The sequence below is a fragment of the Centruroides vittatus genome, unplaced genomic scaffold (genome assembly GCF_030686945.1).
Source record: "Centruroides vittatus isolate TY-2023 unplaced genomic scaffold, ASM3068694v2 contig_290, whole genome shotgun sequence".
NCBI classification, from domain to species: Eukaryota; Metazoa; Arthropoda; class Arachnida; order Scorpiones; family Buthidae; genus Centruroides; species Centruroides vittatus.
This window is the reverse complement of record NW_027121846.1, coordinates 2618364-2629214: the sequence shown is the minus strand read 5'-3', so window position 1 is coordinate 2629214 and position 10851 is coordinate 2618364. Positions and strand designations below refer to the sequence as shown.

The following is a 10851-nucleotide window of genomic DNA, read 5'->3' as shown; positions in this document are numbered from 1 at the left end:
GATCCGGAATCGAATTCAGAGGAATCGAAAAATCTCCAGAAATTTTTCGGGGGGTGGTCCATCCGGATATGTCGAGCCCCGTCCCTCACCATCCAGTCGCCTCATTGTGGGCCTGGCCGAATCCATAATGGGCTAGCTAATGAGGCCTTCTTAGTGCCCACAGGGAGAAAAGAGGGGGAAAAAATTTTTCTTTTCCACCCTATGAGTTTTAAGTAAGATGACCTTTCAATCATACTTATCATAAATTCGGCCAGGTCCATAATAGGACGTCCGGGTGGGTGGTTAGAGACAGAATCTGACAAATCCGGGACAGACCATTCCTCGAAAAACGCCTAGTACTTTTCACTGCCTGTTTCCCAGAGCGGTAGGCGGACGTCCGTCTCAGCCATAACGGCTGGATGGCCGAACATTTAAGGTATACTTATATCTTTGACTTTGGGAAACCCAGGAACGATTCTGAACGACCCACGATGCACTTCATAAAAAGCCATCTTAGTACTCCTAGGCCACAAAATATTTTCCAGGGGGACAAAGCTTGAAAACAAATAATTACATCAATAAAGTTTATTTTAATTATTTAATTTTTGAGTTTTTTCACCTGTAGATTATAGAATATTGCAGTATTGCATCAAAGCATTCATAGTCACAGATGTAAGGTTACATACCTCAATCATTTATTACCAGTGGTGATATTCAAAATAGTTAACAAAGGGTTCGCTAGCAGAAAATTTTTTCCTGACAATCACCGACAAACGAAATGGAAGTTGTAGCTAGGAATAAATACAATACCTTTTCTTGCGATATATCTAACAATCAGTGGCGTATTTGGAACGTAACGAGCCCCGGGTGAAGACCAGGTAACAATAGTATATTAGTGCTGTCGACCTTTTTTTTTAGGCAGAGAAATTTTTCACCCCGAATGGCACTGCTGATAATAGACAATGTGTCATCATCTCTCGAGATACATTATCCTTTTTATTTCGCTGTCCATAGCGCGACACGTGTTCCACAGCCATCTTGTATTATCTCGCGCGCGTGAAATTGTGGGATCTCTCTTATGACTGGATCTAGTTTCAAGAACTCTCTTGAATCGATCGCGATTAAACCTCGTTTCGGTCGAGATTGAAACGGTCCAGAGAGATAGCACCAAGACATAGTCCCCGACCTTGCTCACAATCTAGATTGAAATGCTCGGTGCAAACGGGGTATAAGGCTCTTTTTTTTAACTCTTTCCGCCCTGTGGGCACTAAGAGGGCCTCTTTTAGTAGGCCCATTATGGGTTCGGCCAGGCCCACAATGGGGCGACCGGGTGGTGAGGGACGGGGCCCGACATATCCGAACGGACCACCCCCGAAAAATTCCTGGGGATTTTTCGACCCGTTCGGATTCGATCCCGGGTCCCCCAGAGCGGTAGGCTGCCACCTTGACCGCTCGGCCATCCGGCCGCTTGGGGTATAAGGCTCTAGTTTAGTAGTATTACAGAGTATAATACGTATATTTTAATATATTTAAAAAAAAACAAAACCACTGAAATATGTTCCGTGTGTTTGACCCCTGCAACTTCGACGTATGTTGACCGAAACCCCTATTCCCTGTTTCAAGGCTAAATTAGTCCCGAGTGCAACCAACGCCACCTTATAGGAGCGCTGATCCGACGTTAAATCATAGTTTGAAGCTCCTTGCGTAATGTTGATACCCCTTTTTTTTATAGCTCGTGCTCCCTTTTCCAGTCTGCGGGCGTCGCTGGGGGGGACACGACTTTGGTCACTCACTTTGAAGCTTAATAACTGCTGTATTTTTTGTCGAAAATTTCTTAAGTTTTGCAAGGTGGTTTGTGTATTATGTAATTGATAATATTCAATTTTGGTAGTTAAAGGTCGAGCGGATGGGTAGATAGAAACCACGACATATCTCGAGTGGAATCGGACTTAATCGTTATTAGCTTTTATAATTTTTAAAAATAAAACTCATCTATACCCTCAAAATTAAGCTTTTTGCCATTTTATATTAATAATATAACATTTTTTAAACAGCTTTTACATAATTTCAACTTATTTGCCGGGAAAGCTACACAACTCGTTGATGGATTTTTATTTATTGGGCTACAATTTGAAAAACTGTACATCTATAAATTTCCATTGTCGTCAGTCTTTCCTTAATCTCGAGATCAGATATGGAAACTTTAGGTGCAGGAAGTTCATATATATATAAACGTCCGATGTAGACCGGAAGTCACGTTATTTCAATTCAAAAATTTTCCCCGAAATGAGCGGCACGACTCCATTGCTCCACAATGTAAAAGGATAATGTACAGGGATAAGACACTACAGTACTAATTTGAGGTGGAGAGCATCTATTTTAAATTAAATAAAAAATTGCTGCGGGCATTGTAACCATGTCACAATAAATAATTGCTCGTTTATTGTGTACTTTACTGTTTGTTTCTGTATTAAACATGTTCATATTGTTATAGATTTAAATAAATCTACCCATAATTGCCATTGCTGTTTTGATGGGCTTCAAAAATAAATTTTGCAATTAAAATCTAAAATCAAGACTCAAAATCAGAAATTAATAAGTGTTAATGTATTTACAACAAATTGAATGTTAATTAATAAATCCTTAAACATGTATTTGCTAGCCATTTTAACAAATCTCAACGTACAGTGTAAAGCAGTATATTTCTGTATTTACATCATTAAAAATAGGAACATAGTATTTTATACTTTAAAATTTGTCTGTCCACTTGAAGTAGCAGCATGTTAAGGTGATTTGACAAAATGATGGCCAAAGTTAGAATGCACTGACTCACAATAAGGCCAGATAGATTAAACAGCTAAGACCTTACTTACTACTCAGAGGTACCAATATCGAGTTTGGACGAACTCAAGATTTTTTTTAATAGGTATTCTGTTCTGGTTATGTCAGGCTTCATCCTTCACAATCTGGACCCGACATCCAACTTGTTAAGTTGGCAGCTACAGCTCTGAATGTCCCAAAATAAAATCCTGATTGGTTCAGCCTCGCCACAATGGGGCAGCCCATTATGACCAGGCTGAACCCATCTAATGAGCATACTAAAAAGACCCTTTTAGTGATCATAGGGAGTAAAACAAAAATTTTTTTGAGATATCTACATTAGTGATTTTATAATTATTTATATTTTGATTCTACAAGTAAAAACACAGTAAATTAATTTCTTTAAATATTTGTAATTGAATATAAATATTAAAATATGTACAAGCCACCATCCTGACAAAAAGAAGCCATAAGGATTCATATAAATTCCATTTTATAAAGATTTCAAAACTGATAAAATCACAATTGGTTATCATTTATCCACATCTATATAGGCTATATCTATCCATATCAAACATTAAAATTAGTTGTTCCAAAGTTCATTGTCACTGACCATTTAAATTTTTAATTTCAAGAAATCTAAAGATCAGAAGTCATGCATTACACATACAAATGTAGGAATTAATGGGGGGGGAAATATCAAGAGTATGAATTAAATATGCTTTATTTAAGAAAAAATTGCTCCTGTATTATCATTTACAAACAAAGAGGATGATATTTCCTACTTTTCTACTAAAAAGTTAGAAAAGAAGGATAACTATTAGTCCTATATTAGCCCCAACACAATTTATATTTATTTTTAACAATAAAATTAAAGTTTAAAGATAACAATTTTGATATAAATAAAAGTATCCAAGAAAATGTAATAAATATCCATATTGCTCTTTATTTTCTTCAAAATAAAGAGCAATATGAAACTTATGGAATAAAAAGTTGTAAACAACAGCCTTAAATCACAAACTTTTCAAACTATAATGCACATTTATATATGTAATACTTTACAATGATTTGTTATTAAAAAAAAATAAGTGTAAATGTTTTAACTTATTTTATTTTTGAATATACAATTTTAGTGTAATATAATTTTTACACATTTATATACAATTATTTTAAATAATTTACAAATATGGAAATATTAAACTGGAAAACTATATATATTTTGCCTTATTTTTAATATATTAAATTTGTACTTTTGGGAATGTAATTTTATTCATTTTTCATTCTTTGTCTTCAGAATTTCCAAAACTTAAAAGTGGATCTTCAAATATGTCAGATTCTATCTTAACTTTCTTAACTGTAGATGGCTTTTTAGTAGAAGGTGCAGGTGCTTTATTTACAGGTATTGAAAAGATGTCATCATCTGTAAGTAAAAATTTAATAATTTCAAAGTTAAAATGATGCTAACTTTATAAAATTAATTGCTGATTGAAAAATAATTAAGAATTAAAATTAAGTTGGGCATATAAAACAAATCTAAAAAGAAAATATTAGACAATAGAAATTAAACATTACATATAGATAGATGGAAATAAAGACTAGTATACTAAAATTTTAAAGTTATGATTTATTTGTTAGTTAAAGGTAATAAGCAGATTTCTCTTGAATCAGTATTATATTAAAAACATTTTTTTAACACAAATTAAGAACTCTTTCAAGATGTTTCTAAATTAAATCAAGCTTAGAGCAAGTTTTTACATGTTTATAGTAGTACAAGAAACTATAAGTGAAGCAGTCATATTTTCTGTTAACAGAAGTCTTAAATTTGTACTAATTTAACTCCTTTATTGTATAACATTTTGAAAACAAGTGAATATTAAAAACGTTTATTTCATTTGTCTTAAAAAATATAAGCTATCTTGATTTTAAAATATTAAAAACAAATTTGAAATTGAAATATACAGTTTATTCTAACATTAAAAAAAATACTATTTTAGTTTGCAGATCAAAAAAATTATACGTTTCTCTTTGTATGAGGGGAATCCAATGTTAAAGGTACAGACCAAAATTACACTGACATTTATAAAAAAAGAAAATATTTAATGTATTCCACAAAAACTGCATACTTTTGTTTATTTTTCAACATAATCGCCTTAAACATTGAGACATTTATCCCAGCGTGACACTAGTTTGAACATTTCTTCACGATACTGCTGCTTGTCAGGATGCTTGAAGTAGTCCAGAATGATGTCTTTCAATTCCTCCCAATTTGCAAAGCATTTCCCAACCAAACATTTCTTTAAAGATCCGAATAAATGACTAGAAATAAATGATCTGAAGGAGCTAAATCTGAACAATACACCACACATCAAATCAAACCAAACTGTGGTTGGACAGAGGAATTGGCAGGTCTGCAACATCCTCCATATTGTCCAAATTTAGTCTCCCCATCAGATTTTCATTTATTTGGACCTTTAAAGAAATTTTTGGTGAGGAAGTGCTTTGCAAATCAAAAGGAATTGGAAGACACTGTTCTTGACAACTTCAAGCAACCTGACAAGCAATAGTGATGGAAGGGATGTTCAAATTAGTGTTATACTGGGATAAATGTCTCAATGTTTAAGGCAATTATGTCAAGAAATAAACAAAAGTATGCAGTTTTTGTGGAATGTATTAAATATTTTCTTTATTTATAAATATTAGTGTAATTTTGGCCTATACCTTTAATATCGGACTCCCCTCATAAATACTCTATTCAATACTAACAATTACGTGCTAAAGTGCAATTAAAAAAAAGTATACTAAAAAGAGACAAATATTAAGTATTATTTAACTAGTTTTAGAAATGTTTATTATATTCAAACTAGTAGCCTGGGACATCCCCTAGTGGGAGTTCTAGCAGCTGCTGTGTCATTCCGTGGAATAAATAATAAATTCACATTACAAATAAAAATAATAATATACCGAATTTCTCATGGCGTACCCTACTAAAATGCAGTCAAAAATGCAGGAAAACCGCATTTATTGTTATTTTAATATTGTTGCGCAAAAAATTGAATTTATTAATTTAAATAATAGCTAAGGGTGCCCCTAATGGGCGTTTTTGGCATACCATGACAGACTGCCCAGTTTTTCAGTTTTACATAGTAGATATAATGTTTACATACCCAATGAATCTGAAGAGAAAAGACTGTCTTCTTTCTTACTCTTTTGGATTTTACTGGAGGAAGAACTGAATAAGCTGTTAGTATCTTTTGATAGAGAAGAATCAGCAAATATATCATCTTCTGGAGACAAAGAGAATATTTGCTGATTCTTTACAGGTTTTGGTTTAGAAGCAAAAATATCATCACCAAATATATCATCCACTAAATCATTAGATTTTTCTTCTTTCAAATCTAAAAATAAATTATCAGTAAAAGACATCTTGCTTTCTTTAGAAGGAAGTGTTTTATGAGGTGATCCATCTGACATCGGAAATATATCATCCTCTTCAGTAGAAGGAGATCTTATATCTAGATTAACTTCCTTATGTTCATCTAAAGATGAAAATAGATCATCATCTTTTTTTACTACTACAGGTTCAGTTTTTTCTTCCTTCCTAAATAAAGGCACATTATCCACTTCAGTTTGAGCAACTACTGGATCACTGTCCGGAATATCTATTGAAGAGCTAGGTGTTGTCTGACGATTTTTTCGACTAGGTGGTCTTCTTCGTGTTTGAATTTTAGCTCGATTCTAAAATTAGCATTGAATTAACCATTTTAAACAAAAAATATTAAAAACAAGTAGTTCTCTTCTATTCATAAATAATTACCTTTCCAACACAACTAAGCACATTACTTGTATTGACTGGCTGATCAAAGCTCAATATTTGTTCTTGTTTAATTTTAGTTTTGTCTTTCTGTTTATAAAAAGATAAATATGAAATAAAACATTTTCAATACTCTTAAAATCAAAAATAATGATTGTTACCTTTGGAATTATTGGAGATTTTTGGTTTTCTTCTGATTTTTCATCTATGTTACAAAATAAAATGACATAATGAATTAATATAAGTGATATGAAAATATTTAAAGTAATGAATTCTTAAAACTTTGTATATTATAAATGTTAAAAAGAATTATTTTATCAATAATTCTTGAACTGACTTTTATTAATTATTGTAACACATTAAAATTTGAACTGATAATTATCTTAATAATACATGATGGAATAATTTATACAGTTTCAATACTTAAAATTTGATACCAGGGAACTTGTATATGATCAAAATAAATTTTCAAGCATAATACAGATTTAATATAAACTTTTATGTAAATTCTTATCCTATAATTTATCATTGTAAAGAAAATTCAATTTTGATTTCATAAAAACAATTTAGCAATTGTTGGTCATTGGTTAAGTATATTTTCTTGAAATGTTACCTAGTTTGATTTCTTTATCTGCAAAATCTAAGTTAATTTCCTTCTCTGGAGTTGTTTTTATTTCTTTTGTTGGAGAAATCTTCTTGGGTTCTTTTTCTGGTGAACTAGGTTTGATTCCATCCTTTCCAAATAAATCAACCCCACTGAACAAAGATACTCCACCAACAGGAATTTTTGGAAGGGGATTACTTGGACTGCTTGCTGTATCTGAGAGTTTCCTCTGGGAATCAAGAATCTAGAAATTTTATAAGAGAGAATCAGTTATTAATTTATCATACAACAATCTTAGCTATTACTTAATGTAATCAGAGACCTCTTTTTTTATATTAACATTAGATTTTGGTGTGACAGCAAATAAATCAACTTCTGGACTATCACTGCTCTCTTTCCCAAACAGACTATCATCTTCAAAAAGAGAACTTCCACTTCTTGGTTTATTCTGATAAAAATTTATATAATAAATAAATATAAAATGAATTTTTTAGTTATATTGTTTTAATTGTTAATATCAAGATGGAAAATATTTATTTACCACTGTATTTGACACAGTTTTACTTTTTTTGTCATTTGTAGGTAATGAAAATAAATCATCATCCTCGTCGTCTTCATCAAGGAAAGAAAATAGACTTGGTTTTCTGGCAGGTTTTTCCTCTTTTTCAGGTTTTGATTTTTCTACTTCTTCAGGCTTTACAGAAAAAGTTAATTTCAAATCTTACATATTTCAACAAATCACAAAATAAAGAACTAAAATTGGAATAACTGTAAACAAAACTGATTTAAAAAAATCTGTGGGATAAAAATGTCAAAACAAGCTAAACTAACACACTACTTTTTAAAATTACAATAGGGCTTTGACATGTTAATGAAGCTTTTGGGACAACTGGTCCCATCATCAGAATCTGAACAAATTCTGTTTTGATTCAGAAGATGGGACCAGTTGTACCAAAAATGATTAAATCAATTTAAAAAAAGTGGATTCCTAATATTGTTATGGTAGCATATTTGTTTCACTCAAATAATATATGCATTATTATACATATGACAGTTGTATTTGCTAGTGTGCACACAAATACACAGCAAATACAACTACCTCATAAATGAGTATTGATGGCAGCAAAGAAGCAGAAGAAAAACTGACATCAGGACACAGAATGCAGAAAATATAGTAACTAAATTATTTAGAATTCTAGAAATGAGAAGAGTTAGAATTGGTAGAAATAAGTCCAGGATTGTAACATAACCTTAGACTTTGCAAGAATTCTGCATTACTGCACATAGCTCAGTTAAAGATTCTCTCTCTCTCCTCAACCAATGGTTGGTGAGCAAACATTGATGTGCACAGTATTATAGCTTCTCTCTTTGCTTAGCTAGCTGTTTTATTATGGAAAAGGCCTTGCCAACAGATAACTCATTGAGATATTTCACTCTGGGTCTTCCACATCCCCTTTTGCCCTCTTTCTTTCTTTCCAATTAAACATTCATCTATTCTGAGTGTCAAACTAGGTAGCCAAACATGTCATTTCTCCTTTTCTCTATCGTTCTCAAAATCTGTCTCTTCTCTGTTGCCTCCTCATTCCCCTCTCTCTCCATCCACAACACTTGCATTATTCTTTGTCAACATCATATCTCAAAGGCCTCCAGTTTTCTTTTCTCCGCTGTCTGGAGTGTCCGTCTCTTCGACCATACAATGCTATGCTCCAGATGAAACTCTTAATGAATCACTTCTTAACATTGATATATTTTTTGATTTTTAAAAATTATTTTAAGACGTAGTTTGCTCCAACATGGACCACCATTAATTTTCTGTGATTTAGACAATACAATCCTGGCAACTGACCTTTCTTTGCAGGCTACTAGCCGCCAAAACGCTAAAAAGTCCTTTAAAAAACACACAAATTTTCTAGTTAAAAATATAAATTTTTAAAATAGAAACAGGTGATATACAAACGTCTTCACTGGCACCATCTAACCTTCTTGGAGTGTTTCAGTTTTTTATCCACAAAAATTAAGCACTGGAGAATGTAGATTTTAAAAAGCTTCCCCCTGGTGACGATATTTCACAATTATGATTTGTAATTCTTTCGTCCATTCTTTTGTCTAAATCACAGAAAATTAATGATGGTCCATGTTGGAGCGAACTACATCTTAAAATAATTTTTAAAAATTAAAGAAGCCATCAGACAAAAGAATTTCAAAAAATATTTTTTGGTATTAATATCTGTCGTTTTTCTATAGAATGCCTGTTTGGCTTAGGCTATTCTCACTGTAACATCTCTTCCACTCCTTCTGTCTGAGGTAATTATGCTTCCTAGGTACATGAACTCATTGACTACTACTATTTTTTCATTGTCCAATAGACATTCATTCCTCCTTATTCCTTTTTTTTGAACATCTCATTATCTTTGTTTTTTTCTATTTATTCTCATCCCACATCATCTTTTAAATTGTTTGTTTAAATTTTCAAGAGCTATCTGTAGGTCGTCTACATCTTCCACTATCATTGTGATGTTGTCAGCAAATCTTATTGTGCTGTACAACTTTCTGTTCACTTTTATATCTTTTTTATTAGTATCGTAAAGTTCTTTCATTGCCTCTTCTATGTAGACATTGAACAATAGTGGTGATAGACCACAGCCCCGTCTTACTCCTTTCATTTTATTGGCTGCTTCTTCTTCTCTTCCTATAACCACAGTTTGATTCTTGTATAGCTGGTATAGTATTTGCCCATCCCTGTAGTCTACATCCAGGTTCCTCAGTGATCTGAACATTATGTTCTAGTCGACATCAAAGGTCTTCTCTGTCTATAAATGCTATGAATGCCTACCTTTTTATCCGAATAAGCTGTTCAACAAGTATCCTCAGGCTTAGTATAGCTTCTCATATACCTTTGTTTCATCTGAAACCAAATTGGTCTTCCAATAGGTTCTCTTCTACTTTTCTTCCTAGCCTTCAATTCTGCACAATTTTCAGTGTGTGTGAGACTAAACTTAGTGTCCTATGATCCTCACATTTCTGTGCTCCTTTCTTCTTTGGAATTGGAACCATTATGCCCTTTTCGAAATCTTTCGGCTCTTGGCTAGTTATATACATTTTGTTGATGAGTCTATACAGGTTGTTTTTAATGTTTTCTCCTAGTACCATTATAAGTTCTGTGGGTATCTGGTCTACACCTGGAGCCTTGCCCTTTTTCATTCCCTCCAGTGTCTTACTGAATTCACATTTTAAGATTGATGGTCCCAAATCATTTGCATCAACCAGTTTCTCTTCTTCAATCAGTGTCTTGTCCAACTTGTCTCCTTTGTAAAGTTCTTTAATGTATTCCTTCCATCGTTGTGTAATTTGTTTTTTCTCGATTAGGATATTTCCGTTTATTCATGATTGTACCTGTATATTTCCTTCCCTCACCAAACTGTCTCTTCACCTGCCTGTACACCTTTTTCATTTTCCTTTTTTCATTTCTCTATTAATTAAGTTCCTGTATCTTCTGTAGTTTTCCTGGTTGTACACTATTTTGTAAAGCCTTCTCTGCTCTATCATTTCCAGTATTTCTGCATAATCCATGGTTTGTAAACTATTCTGCTTTCTTTACCAATACATTTATCTGCAACTTTCATGATTTCAGTTTTGA

The 10851-nt window shown here is 32.5% G+C and overlaps 1 protein-coding gene across 3 annotated transcripts in view; it reads right to left on the bottom strand.

Annotated features, from left to right (window-relative positions):
- Positions 1-3908: 3908 nt before the first annotated feature.
- Positions 3909-10851, bottom strand: part of LOC136972403 (WASH complex subunit 2-like) — a 48953-nt gene continuing 42010 nt past the window's right edge. For 2 of the 3 annotated variants that reach the window (XM_067266992.1, XM_067266993.1), the window contains exons 16-22: positions 7756-7908; positions 7537-7662; positions 7224-7458; positions 6772-6815; positions 6614-6700; positions 5964-6534; positions 3910-4219 (exon numbers count right to left, since the gene is read on the bottom strand). In XM_067266992.1, the coding sequence (XP_067123093.1) occupies positions 4077-4219; positions 5964-6534; positions 6614-6700; positions 6772-6815; positions 7224-7458; positions 7537-7662; positions 7756-7908 (1359 nt within the window). In that variant the 3' untranslated portion in view covers positions 3910-4076. Of the gene's footprint in view, positions 4220-5963; positions 6535-6613; positions 6701-6771; positions 6816-7223; positions 7459-7536; positions 7663-7755; positions 7909-10851 lie in introns of all 3 variants that reach the window. The other variant, XM_067266995.1, reaches the window with a different exon arrangement.